This window comes from Labrus mixtus, chromosome 2 (assembly GCF_963584025.1).
Source record: "Labrus mixtus chromosome 2, fLabMix1.1, whole genome shotgun sequence".
Classification (NCBI taxonomy): Eukaryota; Metazoa; Chordata; class Actinopteri; order Labriformes; family Labridae; genus Labrus; species Labrus mixtus.
The window spans coordinates 29085663-29103026 of record NC_083613.1 but is presented as its reverse complement, the minus strand read 5'-3'; the positions used below and the strand labels follow the sequence as shown (position 1 = coordinate 29103026).

Below are 17364 nucleotides of genomic sequence, written 5' to 3'. Positions count from 1 at the left end.
TTTTGAATCTTGCAACAGAGCTCTCCACTGGATTAGCTATGCCTCCGTATCAGCTCACTGATTGATAGCCTCACATGTTCGTCATTGTCATGGTCACGCCTCCCACCCTCCCGGCTCATCTTTCCGTTGCCAAGGCGACCGTCGGAAAAAGGTCGATAGGGTCAGGCAGGATGTGGTGGGGACTTAAAATCCTCATGGCCCTCGGGTAAGACAGGAGAAGACACAGGCGCACAGATAAAATGTGTTGTCCACGGTGAAAGAGTTCATTTAGCATTCAAGTCGTTGGCGCGGTCTGATTTGGTGCAAATGTCACACAGTCAGTCTGCTGTTAGCTGCAGGAACATTATCCCGGAGCAGAGCAAGCTCTCAGAGAGGCAGGTTAATTCCCCATCCTCCGTACTCGCTCTTTTTTTTCTCCTCTGAATTGAGGGGAGAAGATATGAGCGAGCAGGAGAGAAAGGAAATGATCCCGCCTGCCCCGGGCTCAGCTTCTAATCAAAATGTTATTCCAGCAACAGGAATGAAAGTGAATCCCACAGGACAACACAAAAAGCTGTTTCAGTGGGGGGAAAAAAAAAAAAAGATGATCCAAGAAAGCAATTTCAAGTTTGGAGGTGTATTAACACTGATTGTGTTTGTCTGACATCCCCACAGCTGTGTTCGGTCATACATTTGCAGAAGGTTGAAGTTAAATTCAAATTATGTGAGAAGAAGTCGGGCACAATTGGAATTACCTTGATCTTTGTGTGTCACGATGTAACACTTAAACTCAAGTTACACGTCATGGTTCAATACCTCGATGTGATTATTAATAAATTCTGATATCAATATTTTGGCTGATAGAAATAAACACCTAACATACATAAACAGATCCTTAGACTCTCTTTGTGACGGAGGTCAATACTGACTGTTCTCCTCTGTCTTTCTGTTGGACATTAAGTGTCTCATTTATCGTGCACATCAACAAGTCAAGGACACGGCTCTGTCTCCACGCTGATTGAGCTGCTGAGGAGACGGAGGAGAGGTCGAGGTGGAAAATAATATTTTTGATTTAAGTTGGAAGAACATCCTGCAGACAAAGTGTGTCCTCTACATGTGCAGAGACGAGCAGCATGCAAATAAAAGACATCTGCTTATTTCTACCTTATAAGGACCATACTAAGCAAAGCATACTAAGATCATAATGTTCAACAACTTCCTAACTTACTGTCAAGAAGCAGTAAATAGGAGTGTATTGAGGGAAAACTGTGCTGAAAGATGTTTAGTTTTTTATTACTTTGACTTTGCATTTATTTAACCCGTGTCAAATTTAAAGTTCAGCTCTCTGCCGCTTGTTTAGAAGTCAGGGAGGGTGTAACGAACGGCACCGCTGAGTTGCATTGTGTGAAATATAGGATCTCTGTATATCTAGGATTTCTGGCCTGACCTTTGTTAAGGACTACAAGTCACACGTTTTCTGTAGCTTTGACTTTTTTTTAAGAGTCCCTGACTTTATTATAAAAGACATTTTTATTGTTTGAGTGACTTTTCAGCCTTCAAACCTTACTTCATTGTGAGGATGGATCAGGGAGGATTTTTCATTTCGAAAACAAAACTTCAGAAAATGTAAAAACAGGGACAGGAAGCGATGTGAATCTACACAGATTCAGCGTTAGTCAGTAAGGTAACATTTAAATGTGACATGTGGAAGAAGCAGTACTAGAGTTGCACCCTTTCTGTCTCTCTCATGTTGCATATTTACTCTGTGACCTCACATTTAAAAATGGATTGAAGTTGGTAAAACATCCTGCAGACAAAGTGTGTCCTCTACATGTGCAGAGACGAGCAGCATGCAAATAAAAGACATCTGCTTATTTCTACCTTATAAGGACCATACTAAGCAAAACATATTAAGATCATAATGTTCAACAACTTCCTAACTTACTGTCAAGAAGCAGTCATTAGGAGTGCATTGAGGGAAAACTCTTAGTTAATGGACTATGAGCTATAGACTATGGTCATGTAGAATAAGGTACTAATAAGAGCTTAATAATGACCACTATGAATGAACATGAATAGGTAAAGAGAAGCAAAACAAGATCTGCACACCAAGAAGCTCCCGTGTGAAGGATTTATTAACAGGCGATGTTTCGAGCCAACGTGCTCTTCCTCAGACTTGCTGAAGGTTAAATGAGTTCTTCATTCGGCCCCAGTAGTTTAAGTTGTATTTGTTTAAAAGCTTTCCTTTTTAAAAGACTTAATTTTTTTTTTCAGGAGTTCAACCCTGAGGAGTTTTATCATCTGCTGGAGGCGGCGGAGGACCACGCAAAGGAGGGACAGCTGATGAAGGCAGACATCCCCAGATACATCATCAGCCAGCTGGGGCTGACCAGAGACCCACTGGAGGGTACGAGACGGGGTTTTGTTTTTGGGTGTTGCAATGCTTTCTGTTAGACGTTGTTCCTTGTCAACAAAGAAAACTTAATTTATATAAATTATATGAACTAAAGAATGACCACTCGTCTTGTGTTTAAAACGGACAGACCTAAAAAGTAACAAACAAATACAAAATCTAGACTGTAAGGGATAGCTCAGGAGATTGGTAAAAGTGCAGGAGGTGATTAGCTTAGCATAAAATCTGACGGCAGAGGGCTATCATGATGAATTTTATTAGTTGCTCCTTTTTTTTTTTGATCAACACAGAAACAATCATTAGTTAGCTTTTAAGATGCTAGCAGGCACATTTAGTTAAACACAGAGCCATGATACAGTAGCTGTTTCCAAGTGCGTCCTGCGCCCGAGCTAGGCTAAGCTAAGCTAATCACAACTGCATTCAGCTTAGCCTAATAGCTGTCTGATCTAAATGGAAACATCACAACGTGCTAATAGCTAATTGGGCATACTTTTAATGGTGCCAGTGTGTCAAAATGTGAAAAAAAAAAGTGACTGACTTCAAGGTATTTATCCGCTTTGCTTGAATATAAGCATTAGGAAATAGGAGGTATCGAGTTTAAACGGATGCATCATTAGCTGGCGGGTGCAGCGCTGTCACTGTCTTTAATGAATCATCATTGCTCAAAGACTGCCCCCAAACTTCCAGCTGTAATTCACTTCTGCTCATCTGCTCCCAGTCCAATCCATCATGAGCTGCTGGTCAAATGATTCAAAATGTCTCCTAACAATACAACTCTGGGTTTGTATTTCCTAATTTGTGACAAAAGGGAGCCTGATGTGTGTTTCACGGTTAACAGTGTGACCCATGATAAATGCTGATCAGGCACTTTTCTTTTTGCATCGACATTGTCATGAACAGACAGGCACACATGCTCACCCACGTACTGTAGGTGTTGCACGTTCACACTTTTCTCATAGAGACAAGATCAGTGGTTTTCACCATCAAACAGGAAGCAGCAGAATATACAACTGTCAGCTTTTTATCTAACACCAAGTTGAGATCTGTACAGTGGCTTTGTGAATGCTTTGTGAAGTTAATAACCATTCATTTATTCCCTTGCTTTAACAAAACTGTTGTATAATCAGTGTATTCTAGCAGCTGTCACAAGAGTATGAACATTAGCTGCTGGTGCTGTGCTGGTACAAAGTGAGAGGGAGGGAGCGCTGAAGGAGACAAAAAAATAATAATAGGAAGGAGCTATTTTAATTCTATTTTGGTTTTTTTTGTGTGATCTGAAGCTCTTCAGCCCTTCAGCTGCGAAAAAAGTTGAATAGCATTTTTTGTTAAAGGCATCTGAGCTGCAGTTAGGTTTTTTTTTTTCTATCATAGCAGCGTGGGAGGTCTGCTGTTCCAGGTTGAAAAAAAACGTCTCTTTGCATTTGGACACGAGGTTTTCTTGTTAACGAACATGTTTCTCAACAGAAATCGTGAGCCTCGACAGCTATGACAGCGAGGGTCCACACACGCCCGAGACTGATGACTCAGCGGAGGTGAGGAACAAATAAACGCAGACACTTCTTCATGAGAAGACGTACAAACGTGTGAAACTCAACAAAGAAAAATGACATTTTGCACATTCACCATCTTCCTTTGTAGTTTTGAAAATGTTGAATTTCTCCGTAGGGAAGAACGAGAGCCATCAAACCGCCGAGTGAGGAAGATTTTCAGAACATCAAACTCATCAGCAACGGGGCTTATGGGTAAGCAATGGGTTGAAACTTCAATGAGCCCTCATACAGTGTACAACAAATCAAATCCAGTGAAGCTAATCCAGAGAGTTTCAGACAAAACAAAACCTTGACCTAACCTTTATCCGCTGTTGAAATTATTTAGAGTACCCAGGTACTCAAAGCCAACAATAAAAATTCATATGAGTGTTGTGGAGCGGCTTTGGATCATCCACTAATCAGAGGATGGCGCAGTTTGATCCTCGGCTCTTCTGACCACATGTCAAAGCGTCGTCGGGCGAGACATTGAACCCCACTATACTCCCCTGTCTTCTGTCTTGTGGCGATGGTGTGTGAATGTTTGACTCAGTGAGGAATAAGAAACCTAAAGAGCAATCAGCGTATGAGTACGCGTGTGAAGGGAGTGAATGGTGTGCAGTGTGAAGTGCTTCGAGTGGTCGGAAGATTAGAAAGGCGCTACGTACTGTAAGTGCTTTTCATTAAATATTCACAAACACAGTGACACATAAAGAATTGATTAAAAAAAAAAGAGAGGGTCAATAAAAGATGTTAGCAGGGTGGTGGAAAGAAGATTAACACTTCCTTCACCATACTTACTGCTGCAGAAACACGTTGATACTGTGATTAACTAATGAAAGAAACCACGCAAATTCTGAAACACCGACGCTAGACCACATGCCCAAATAAAACACAGAATTAGTCATGAAACAGCTAAAATATGAAAACCTTTAGATATGTTTCCTGCCTAGAATTGTGCATGTTAAGATGAGTAGATTAAAACAGAAGCCTTTAAGCATGCATTATATTTATAATATATGTGTCTACATAAATAACAATGAATAAGTAAATACAATGAATTTAGTTATAATGATTATCAAATATATATATATATATATATATATATATATATATGTATACACACGTCTTCTGGTCTTAATTAGTCCGCATACAGCTGCATATTAAAGCTCCTGTGAGGAAACTGGTTTGTTCGATTTTATGCGCCCCCTAGTGGAAGAGTGGTACCTTTTTGCTTTCTCTTTGCTGATCTGGTCCTGCACATGGGTGCACATGGGACAATGTGTCAGACTTTAAATTGAGTTTTTATAGAATCTGATTTTACTGTTGATTTTGTCTTTGTGTATGTATGTTGTCTTCTGTGTGCTCCTGCTGCAAAAACTCATTTCCCCCTTACGTGACAATAAAGAGATCCTGAATGATCTTACTGTAAGTATGTGTTGCTGGAAAAGGTTGTTTACTGAGCGTGTAAAAAAAAATCCTCTCATGTGACGCCTATAATAGAAAAGCAAAAGAGGCCATCATTGAAGAGGCCAATTATTTCTAAGTCATAACGAGGCATCAGTTAAAACCTCACAGGAGCTTTAAATGTTTTTGTTTACTAAACCTGGCTCGTGTGGATCAGGTGAAAGAGCTCAGCAGCCGTGGAAGCTGCATAATTACCCCATAATATGTTCCTGTAAAAGAGAAAATACAATGTGGAGCTTCACATACAGAACAATAAAGAGAGGTTTTTTAATCTCCACTCTGCCACACTCCCCCCCCCCCCCCCCCCCCCCCCCGTTATCTCCCCCCCTCGGCTCCTCATCCTGCCTGTCTCTTCAGTTTTTCACTCTCAGCTCTTCTGTCTTCTCGTCTTCTCTCCAGTGCGGTGTACCTGGTGCGCCACAGGGAGACACGTCAGCGTTTTGCCATGAAGAAGATCAACAAGCAGAATCTGATCCTGAGGAATCAGATCCAGCAGGCTTTCGTCGAGAGGGACATCCTCACCTTCGCAGAGAACCCGTTTGTCGTCTCCATGTTCTGCTCCTTTGAATCGCGGAGACATCTGTGCATGGTCATGGAATATGTGGAGGGTAAGGGGGTCAGATTGTGTTTTTTGTTTCTTTCGGCTCACTGTTTGCTGGCAGACTTTTATGAAACTGAGGATGAAATGACAAAGATGTTCATGATTTATGAGACCTCTCTGAGGGGGTGACTTCATCTCGTCCTGTTCTGCTTGCCCTTCTCTTCTCTGCCAGGCAGCAGATCAGGTTTCTATTTGGTTTGTGATGAAACAAAAACACTAATCAGCCTCTCCTCTCTGGATCCTATTCAGTGACAAAGCACTTATCGAGAGCTTCTATGAAATGATCTTTACCAAATCGTGACACATTCTGCTTCTTTTCAATCTTCTCTCTGGGTCAGGATGACCTTTCCAGTTTAAAAAAAAGAAAAACGTTGATTTCAGAGATTGTGACCTTTGAGTTGAAGTTTATACAAGTTTTCTACTTCAGTAGTGGAGTATAATCACTCACTCAAATTTCCAGAGGGGCAGATAGACTCTTATTTCCCTTTCACAATGATTCTTGAACATGAAAGTCAGAAAAGGTCAGTAGATGCTGCTCCAGCCCTGCTCGTCTTTCTCTCTCATTCTGATGGGATTCTTAGAGGACAGTTGAGGACAGTGCTGGGACTCGAGCTGCTTTTCAAAGTGAAGTATATTCCTCCAAAAAAATTGCACATTTTAGGTTTGCAGTGTTGTTTTGAGTGATTTTAGAAACATGTAGATAAAAGGTTTATACAAATTCAAAAGCACAGGTAGACCAGTTAATTAAAGGAAGAATGAGCGACATTTTACACATAAATACAGCAGAAATCAAGTTTATCCTCTGTAAATGTTTCTGAGTCATGACTGTCTACAATGAGTGAGAAGCGTGAGTCCTACCAGCTGTATTGTCGTCTGAGCCGTGTTTACATGGACGAGATGGCCTTGTGTATAAATCTGTTTTAGTCAAAGACTAGAGAAAAGAAGAAGAACATACTCACTGCTTATGTGGATGTCACGTATGCGTGTTTACATCAAGCTCATTCTGTGTCAATTTATGTTCAATATGAAGCTACGAGCTAACCAAAGAGCGCTAACATTAGCATGCTAACACAACAATGCAGAACACAGGCAATTACAGCTCGAGCAAAGGACGATTTTGTCCTTCGCTTGCACTTAATGGTTCTTAATTATGGTGCGTTCTAATTCATAACTCCTTCATATGAACTCGAGTGGAGGGGGGTTGGAGGTGTGTCGCTGGAGGAGAGCGGAGGCTTCAGAATAGCGGCGGTGTCGGCAAACAGCAGTTTGTTTTGGTTTCATGCTGGTGCTCAAGGGCGACATCTACTGGATCATAAAGTCACACACTCTTCCTTTAATACTATATCTTTAAGAATCACATTTTACATCAAACTGTTTTATTTCACTTCTTTATCTGGTGTGGGTCTTCTTCTGATTGCAGCCTTCTCTGAATGAGATGTATCTGCCCTTATAAGGGCATTTGAAGGGCGTTTTTTTTTAATGCTTACAAGGAAACTTGCAAGCTTCAAATGTGTATCTATAGATGTTCTACCCCCTTTGTCAGAGTACCTTAACTTGTGATGTTTCTGTGTTCCCAGGTGGTGACTGTGCCACTTTGTTAAAGAACATCGGGGCTCTTCCTCTCGAGTTGGCACGGATGTACTTTGCTGAGACTGTTTTAGCCCTGGAGTACCTGCACAACTACGGCATCGTCCACAGAGATCTCAAACCAGACAAGTGAGTGTTTAAGCTGCTCCGATCCATTTTCTTAATGTATAAACACTTTCAGTGCATTTGAACTCAGCTGGACTTGGAAACAGGTGACAAGGCAGGACTGCAGGAAGGCCAGTTCAGGAACTTTTTTTTTTTTTTTTTAAATAAATAAGATCTTCTTTATTGTTCCTCCAATGGAGGAAAATAACCTGTTTAGTACAAAGCTAGGCTGTTGTAATACGAGTAGAATGTGTTTTGGTATCGTCTTACTGTAATAATCAAGGTCTTCCATGAAAAGGAAGTTTTCTGCTTGGCAGCCGATGTTGCTCTACAGCCTGTATCAGCATTCACGGTTTCTTCACAAATGTGCAGGTTAACCATGAGCATTCCCCCCGTACCATCACAGATTCCGACAATTGAAATGTGTCCTGATAACAAGCAGGATTTCCAAACAGAAAGTCCAATTTTGACTCATCAGACCTCAGGACAGTTTTCCATTTCGCCTCACTCCATTTTTAAAAGACTCAAGTAATTACCCATGTAATCGGACACCAGTGACTCTCATCACATAACAACCTGTTAGCATGACGTAGCTGTCAAAATAAACCACACACTCTGTTGTAAATATGCCAGAGTGAGAGCCTTTTAATCTCAAACTGTTGAACGCCTGTTTTCTGTCTTCAAACAGTCTGCTGATCACCTCCATGGGACACATCAAGCTTACAGACTTCGGCCTGTCAAAGATGGGTCTAATGAGCCTCACCACCAACCTGTACGAGGGACACATCGAGAAAGACGCCAGAGAGTTTCTGGATAAGCAGGTACAGTACCTGTAGGATCAGTTTATAAACCCGTTATCAAAGACAAAAACCGGCTGCAGACGGATATATCTAATCAGCAGCAGCATTGTTGTGGTAAAGCTGGCTGATTGAAAATTGGATGTATGGTGAATGAACAGGCGACTGACATTCACAGCCTCCAGCCGTGCGTGCCAACCTGCCAAGTCAGCCGGCAAAATCAATCATCTCCGTATAAAGACGCTGCATTACAATGCTTCCTGTGTAGTCTGGATTTGTGAATCATTAATGCTCTCCATCTCCTTCCCAATCCCATTTTGCAATTATCGTCATTGTTTATGCTCTGAGTTATAATCAGTCATGGCCGCGTGTCCTCCACCTCTCCCGCTTGAAAGCAGATATGTGTCTGTCTGCCAGTAATGAACTCTCCGTCTGCAGGTTTGCTTTTCATGTTTCTAAAGGAGGTTTTAATCAGGGGAGTGTTTCTAATTCACTCAATGGTGATGCCTCTGTGTTAAAAGACAGCATGAGGGACAAACACAAACATGTGTTGACATCTCACTTCTAAACAGCGTGTGTGTGTGTGTGTGTGTGTGTGTGTGTGTGTGTGTGTGTGTGTGACTGGCAGAATGAAACGCTGAGCTATGTATCAGTGACTTCAAATGTAAAGTGTGAACGTGGAATCAAGCTTTGCAACATGTTTGAGTTCATTTTCACGTCTTTTAGAATCAATGTCGATTATACCTCTCCAATAATCCTCATGAACATAATTAAATGTTCTTCTTTCTTTTTATGGAAGTAAAACAAATATTTAGCAGAATCGCTGTGAGCCTAAAGATCAACATACTTTCAATGAAACCAGTGTGCATCGTTCTGCCAGAGAAAGAAGAATCAGGAAATAGTTCAATGGTTCTGGCTCTTTACTCTCATGGCAACAGACAGAAGTACACAAATCCATGAGCTGTGTGTGTTGTTGGTCTGCAACAAGCATCTCCCTTCTGGTGATGCTGGAAAATACTTTTTCTTATTTAACTAAAGTTGACTGAGTGATACTAAACTATTCAATACAATAACCAGTATTTCATAATAAACACAACTGTGGGATTATGTGGGATAACTAAGAGAAAATAAATATCGTCACTAATTCAAAAACTTTACACATTAGTAGAATTATTATCAAACACAAATAAACTCATGGAAATTCATGAGCTGTGTGTGTGTTGTGTGTCTACAACAAAAGAGCAGTGCATCATTAACAAGGGACGACGGAGTTTTCCTTCTAGCAGAGGAGGCTAACTTATCATGTTTTCAGCATTAGAGTCTCATCTTTAGGACCAAACTAATTAATTACTTCAGGACGCAAAGTCAAAACTCTGCAGAACTGACACACTGTCATAAACGTTCATCAGCGTAGTGATGATGTGGAAACTGTGACTTACCTCTTGACGTGCTGGAAGTGGCTTTAAATCAGAGCGTGCACCATGCACACACACACACACACACACACACACACAGACTCCAACATACACAAGTAGGAGGATAAATGAAAACCTCACAACAAATTAAATGAAAATGTTGTTTTGGTGAAATTCTCAAGCTGTCTATAACTGCTTCATCAGCAGTTTTCACATCAGTCTTAGTTTTTCTTATTGGGATATACACTGGACATGCTTCTGAGAAAAGACTAACAGCTCCCTGCAGCTTGAATTCCTAACAAAAAAAATTGAATATAAAAAAACAAATTATCAGAATGGACTGGTGATAACTGGGAGATATACATGTATCTTTTTTGTGACTCAGGTGTGTGGGACCCCGGAGTACATCGCTCCAGAGGTGATTCTCCGTCAGGGTTACGGGAAACCTGTGGACTGGTGGGCTATGGGCATCATCCTCTATGAGTTCCTGGTGGGCTGTGTGCCTTTCTTTGGAGACACTCCTGAGGAGCTGTTTGGACAGGTCATCACAGGTAAGAAAAAACAACCTTTACTAAAAGTATTCAATGTCTTAAAACTCATTTTTAACAATCAACATAAAAAAGCTGTAGGGTTTGTTTTTAATCCAGGTTGTTAACAGTTCATAGTTCATGTAGTTATTTTTAAGACAACCACAAAGGATCAGTCACAAGACCATTCCCAAACATCTGAAACATGAGGTGAGTTTTTAGCCTCACGTTTTTTGAGCACTGCTCCGTGTAGAGGCTAAGCTAACTTATTGAGCCACTGAGGTGCTGCACCCTGATTAACTAATTGACTCACTAAACCTAAATCTGAAAGACAGATCGAGTGACATTGCCTTGTTGAACATACAATACGTGTATTTTACTTTCATAGGCTCCACATGTCCATTTTTTTCCATACAAAAACACCTGCATGTAATTCTAGCAGCAACAGCTTAGCGGTCAAAAAACTGTATTTCCCTACCGGGTGGAACCCCGTCCTGCCAGACACAAAGGTTCTTAACTTGTATGACGGTAACCATCAATCACCCCATGAGATCCTTAACACCAAACATCCAATATTATTTTCATTATCTGCTCCTACACTCTGGACTTTGCTGCATTTTTAGTTTCTTCCTTTTTTACCTTTGTGTCATGTAAGGATAACTTTCCCGTAGTTTCAACCTGTCTATGATCTGTCTTAATAAAAACAATACATAAAAAGGAGGCGATTTGTTTCTTTGTTCTCACTCTGACCTTTTTTCTCCCTTTCGTTGTCTCTTGGTAGATGATATCGTTTGGCCAGAAGGTGACGACGCCCTGCCTGCAGATTCTCTGGACCTCATCTCTGCCCTGCTGCAGACCAACCCGCTCGGGAGGTTGGGCACAGGTACTCACTTCCTCGTTCACTTGGTTTCAGAGATCTGATCAGAGACTCGCAGTACCCAGGCAATAAGCGGGACAGGAAGTCCGGCCGATGAGCTGAAATTTGCTACGTAGGACTGAGGGGTTGATCACTTTCTGTGGCTCTCACTTTAAAGAAAGACCACACACACATGCAGGTCATCATAGAGTGAAAAGTAAATGTTAAAACTTTGACTTAAGCAGCTCTAAGTGTGCTGCCCATCCAAGCTCTACTTAAAAATGGTTCTAATAGATTGCATGTTTGTTTTTGTTTTTTGCTCCCAGGTGGAGCGTTCGAGGTGAAGCAGCACTCGTTCTTCACCGAGCTGGACTGGAACAGTCTGCTGAGACAGAAAGCCGAGTTCGTCCCTCACCTGGAGTCAGAGGAGGACACCAGCTACTTTGATAGTACGTTCCTCTGGAATTGATGCGCCTGTTAAGTGAAGCAGTCACATCAGTGTTAGCTTTATGGGCTTGTACAATAATTCTCCCGACACCGTTCCTTTAAGAAATGCAGACTTTATGTTAAGGTGACAGCTCATATATTTCTCTCCCCAACCTTCAGCGCGCTCGGATCGTTATCACCACATCAATACGTACGACGAGGATGACACCAATGACGACGAGCCGGTGGAGATCAGACAGTTCTCTTCCTGCTCTCCTCGCTTCAGCAAGGTCTGACTTTGTCTCTCTCTCTCCTCTGTCATCTCTCTCTCTTTTACCCTCACTCCTTTTTTTCCCCTTCTCTCTGTGTCAATCTGTTATTTTTGTTTCACAGGTACACACTTGGCACTTCTTAGAACATGATCAGATAAGGTAGAATAAAAAGTCTTCGATGGAAAGCTATATGGAGTATATGGAGGCTGGACTCCGGTCTCATGCCTGCAGTTCAGAGAGTATAACTGCGTTGCTGTTACTTTAACACCGTTCCCTCTTATTCCCTTTGTCTTCAGTTTCTATTTTAAGCCAATCAGCAGCTCGTGTATCCTTAATGTGGAGGCCTCGCTGTGCCCTTTTATTCCCTGACTTTCTGTATGTTCTGTTTTACTAACCCAGACAATCTTTCATCCTCTTTTTCACTCCTTCACTCTTTCCACAACCAAATCTGTTTTGTTTGTGATATGTGTTTCCTTCTCTCTCTCTCTCTCTCTCCCTCTCTCTTTCTCAGTGTGTCTCAGAGTGTTTTTTCCTGTCACACTTTTCCTCTCGGGTGTGATTTTCTCAGCTCACACTTTTTCCCCCCCCCGCTCATTTGACTCTCTCTCTCTCTCTCTCTCTCTCTCTCTCTCCCCCTCTCTCTCACATGCTTTGTCTCTCCATCTGCCTCCCCTCTGTATTTCTCCCGGTCCACCCTCTTGTGTCTGGGTTGTGAAGTCATGAAGGAGCTCTCGAGACAATCTCAAGTGCCTCATGGAGTGGCTCATTTTAATATAATTTGAGACGCTTTTCAGTTGAGGGCTGTTCAGCGTCCTCTCTCTCTCAAGCTGTGCAGGTGTACAGAGAATGCTGAACACACGGCACTGCATGTTTTATATTTGAGATAGAAGCCTCTTGCCACATGCGCTCTAACTGCTGGGTCAAATCGGAGCCACACAACTAGAGGTGGGGGCTAATCAGTCGCTCCCTGCTAAGTGCTAACGCTAGCTCTTTAACTCAGTAGAAAGCCAAATGAAGCAGCAAGAAATTCAGACAGTCTCTCAGATGACTGGAGTAGATCCTGAAGTATGTACTAATTCAAAAACAGACTTTGAATCATGAATCCAGAATCGTTTTGAATCGAAAATAGATTCTCAATCGTATCGTGACCCCAAGAATCGTCACTAAATCGAATCGTGAGACACCCAAAGATTCCCAGCCCTATGCGCAACTAACACCAATTCAGGATATAATGCTCCAAACAATGCCTAGGACACACACAGTATATGTAAATGTTTATAGAAACGTCTGACATCTTGTGTCTATTAGCAGTCATTTTCTGGCATTTCAAAAGAAAAGAGAATCATGCTGAGAGATCTTCATCATATGATCTAAACTCTCAAACAGTGACATTAACGTCATCTGATATCTGTCTCTTTTCTTATTCAGTACTGTAATGAAGTGGATCAGATTCCCTCCTTGTCAGTGAATTGATCGATGTTTGGTGTATCTTCCACGTTACGCCGTCTTTCATCTAGAATGTCAACATTGAGCTCTCTGTTCCATGTTTCTTTTCTAGACAGCTTAAAAATCTATAAATCTATAAATCATGATCGATCTTTGTTTCAAAGCCTAATAACACGCTCCTTGTTACTGTGGTTTTAATGTATTTAATTTATTGCGTATATACTTTATTTTTAATGCTATTTTGCTTCATAATTATTCTTAAGTAGAACACAGAGAACATTTAAACAGAGGAAATCGTAATGCATAACACTGATTGTCCCTGATGTATTGAAGGGAATCAGCCTGGAACACAGCAAATATAACTGAAACAAATACAATCATTGACCAATCAACAGCGTCAGACAGCTGCTGCCTTCACTCAACAGCTGTAGTTTCTCCGAGTGGTTAATAACCGCTCACTCACTGAGTGATTATTGATCTGACTGTCCCCCCTGCAGGTGTACAGCAGCATGGAGCATCTTTCTCAGCTGGAGCAGAAAGCTACGACCTCGGTGTCCCGTCGGGAGCACAAGGGCCCGCGGGAGGACAAGGTGACGAAGAGAGAGAGCCTGGGCAGCTTCAGCATGAGAGACAAGAGCTGGAGGACGGGATCCCCAGAGATGTGAGTAACGTAGATTATTAAATTAGGGAGGGGGAGGGGGGGCGGGGGGCGGCTTCAGACACAAGAAGGTGAAAGTAAGTGAGATGAATGCTCTGCAGATTTGCATAAGAAAATATTGAGGCTGCTCAGATTGTAGCTCCCTGTATGTACTTTTTTTTCTTTGTCAGAAGCGTGCAGAAGCAGCGACTCTAGTGTGTTTGAATAGCAGCTTTCTATCTCACTGACACCATTTCTTGACACTTTTTGCATAAAAATAAGTTCATGCAAGACTTCACACTCACTTTGAGTCAAAAACCTGGCAGCAGATCCCTCCTCTGCAAAAACTTTGGAAACTAGTTGAAAGTGGAAGACATTCCCATTCGCTGAGCTGAACAATGTTTAACCCTCATTTGCAAATATTAGCTTGCTCACACGGTTCAGTGCTTTACAGCATGCAAGATAAACATCACAATGTCAAATATAAGCGTTGTTATCCTGAGTACCATCGTGTTAAACTAAGTATGGACTCATGACCACTAGCCTTGTTTGTTTCCACCTCTGTGCAGGAAACGCCTGTCTTGTTCGGAGTCCCTCTACATGGAGGGGGATGCCAGCCCACCTCTCGGTGCTCGCAGACGCTTCTCAGCTCTGATGGAAACGCATCGTTTCGCCTCGCCCCTGGACGGTGAGCCGGACTTCCTGTCCCGCCAGGTGCCCATCAAGGTTCGGGGAACCTCGCTGGATGGAACCAGCGCCCCGTCACCGAGCCTCCTGGAGCAGAGAAACAGTCTGAAGGAGATCAACGGAGCAGGTGTGTTAGCATGGGGCGGTCTTTGATGTAGCTGAATAAATAATAATAATAAAATAATAATAAATCAGTAGGAAAGTGATAATGAATAAACAGAGAGACGGAGCAGGTGAATTGGAGAGGAGGCGGTGAAATAGCAGCCTTAATACTTTATTACATGGCTTCTGCTGAGTCAGTGGGCAGCTGGGAAATGCTTGACGTTGCTATTTTCTAATCTATAATTTCCACCTGACTCCACATCCTCACAGACAAATCCCCCCGACACGGAGAGACACCTGGAGTCGCCACGGCCATCGCTACATTATCTCAAAGTCCTGCAGCGGCTGGTCGGGACGTGATGACTCCTCTGTACGACCCTCTCGGGCCTCGGGCCACAAACGACCTGGTCCTCCGCAGGGCGAGACATCAGCAACTGTCTGGTGAGGGAGAGAAACGCAACTCGAGGGCTGGAAACAAGGTCATCAAGTCAGCGTCTGCCACAGCCTTGTCTGTCATCATACCATCAGGTGAAAAAGACGCAAGGAAAGAACTGATCCAAGTCATTGTTTTTCAAATACAGACTCTAATTGTTTCCCCCTCTTCCTCTCCGTCTGCCTCCAGTGGATCAGCATGGCGGCTTCTCTCCCCTCGCCAGCCCCATGTCCCCCCACTCCTTCTCTTCCAACCCCTCGTCCCGGGACTCCTCGCCCAGCAGAGACTTCTTCCCGGCAGTGAGCGTGTTGCGCTCTCCCATCACCATCCATCGCTCTGGAAAGAAGTACGGCTTCACTCTCAGGGCCATCAGGGTCTACATCGGGGACAGTGATATCTACAGCGTGCATCACATAGTCTGGGTAAGGAACTTGTCATTTTCATGTGCAATCCTTACGCATAACCTCACGACTGTGACTCATAGTGTTTGTGTATTTGTAAGTGTTGTTAGCGTTAAGCAAGGTTCAGCAAAAGACTAGTTAGGAAAAGGATGTTCCTAGTGACTGATTTCCCCGTCAATGAAACACAGATTTAAAATTCTGCAAAGCCAACCATCCTAAAGTTAAGAAAACAAATGTGAGCCCATTTGTTTAACACGGCTAGAGACGGGATCACAGTGTCTGCGGGTCAGCAACATCAAATTGGTGAACGGCCAGCCTACGGTCCTCTCTCTATTTTCTCGGTCACAATACTGCCAAACCCCTCTGCGCTTTCAGATGCCACCCGCCCACCGTGCTGGTTTACATCTGGGTGGCAGGGCATGAAGGCAGTACGTCAGTGAACATTAAAGAAGTTGATTGACTCTGGATTTGTGCAAATTCCACGTTTTACATTTTTTCAATCTTTTTATCTGTCACAGCTGTTCTCTAAAAACTCACACACTCTCTTATCTGACTGTTAATTAAGGAAGCCAACCCTGACTTATAGTGTTTAGTCTCATCTTTGGACTGATTGTTGTCACTCATGTGTCTACATGTTTTTGAACTGGAATGTTTTGTGTGAATGTGCAGCATGTGGAGGACGGAGGCCCCGCCCAGGAAGCTGGTCTGTGCGCCGGTGACCTCATCACCCACGTAAACGGGGAGCCTGTCCACGGCCTGGTCCACACTGAAGTGGTGGAGCTCATCCTAAAGGTAGGCAGCAGTGGACCGCCCTGAATGATGCTTTGTATTGGCGACATCTTATTTCTGTCTTTTTTCTTCTATTTCTGTCTCAGTAGTTTATTTATAAGTCGTTAATTTTAAGAGAAGGCTATTTCTGTACTTTACAAAGTGCTTTAAAGTCTGATGTAATTTGAGGATTGTGGCTTTTTTGATTGCTGTAAATATAAATTCGTTTTTTAATAACTTCTGCAAAAAGGTGTAAGTGTTTCAGCAATCACAATTCGTCACCTGTCATTGGTCTTTGCAGAGTGGAAACAAGGTGACGGTGACGACCACTCCTTTTGAGAACACCTCCATCAAAGTGGGTCCTGCGCGCAAAGCCAGCTACAAGTGTAAGATGGCCCGACGAAACAGGAGGACCATGGGAAAGGACAGCCAGGAGAGGTACAGCAGGATATAATGATGTAGAAAGTTAAATTTGAGAATGTAGACTCAGCTGCTGCACAGAAATCTTAGAATGCACCAAAAAAAGGTTGAAATTACCCTTTTTATTCTGTGTAGGCTTTTTAATTGATTTGATATCATAACTGCATAGCCTATGAGAAGTTTAGCCCACCATTGTAACTGAACAAAACACAACATGCAAATTCAAAAATGGTACAACCGATTTCTCTCTATTTAAAGTCATGTTTATTAAAAAAAGCTAATTTATATCGCTCCTCTTTCTGTCCTGCAGTAAGAAGCGTAACTCCTTGTTCCGTAAGATCACCAAGCAGTCCAACTTGCTGCACACCAGCCGCAGTCTGTCCTCGCTGAATCGCTCTCTGTCGTCCAGCGAGAGCCTTCCTGGCTCCCCAACTCACAGCCTGTCTGCCCGCTCCCCGACTCAGGGCTACCGCTCCACCCCTGAGCCCTCATACCTGGG

The 17364-nt window shown here is 42.7% G+C and overlaps 1 protein-coding gene across 2 annotated transcripts in view; it reads left to right on the top strand.

The window, feature by feature from the left end:
- The window catches only part of mast1a (microtubule associated serine/threonine kinase 1a), a 72393-nt gene that overhangs the window by 50188 nt on the left and 4841 nt on the right, over positions 1-17364 (top strand). For both annotated transcript variants that reach the window (XM_061060766.1, XM_061060775.1), the window contains 17 exons: positions 2254-2386; positions 3857-3924; positions 4058-4134; positions 5785-5993; positions 7564-7702; positions 8367-8499; positions 10276-10441; positions 11199-11300; positions 11600-11722; positions 11880-11989; positions 13915-14078; positions 14624-14868; positions 15114-15371; positions 15466-15698; positions 16347-16469; positions 16747-16883; positions 17176-17363. In XM_061060766.1, the coding sequence (XP_060916749.1) occupies positions 2254-2386; positions 3857-3924; positions 4058-4134; positions 5785-5993; positions 7564-7702; positions 8367-8499; positions 10276-10441; positions 11199-11300; positions 11600-11722; positions 11880-11989; positions 13915-14078; positions 14624-14868; positions 15114-15371; positions 15466-15698; positions 16347-16469; positions 16747-16883; positions 17176-17363 (2608 nt within the window). The remainder of the gene's footprint in view (positions 1-2253; positions 2387-3856; positions 3925-4057; positions 4135-5784; positions 5994-7563; positions 7703-8366; positions 8500-10275; positions 10442-11198; positions 11301-11599; positions 11723-11879; positions 11990-13914; positions 14079-14623; positions 14869-15113; positions 15372-15465; positions 15699-16346; positions 16470-16746; positions 16884-17175; position 17364) is intronic.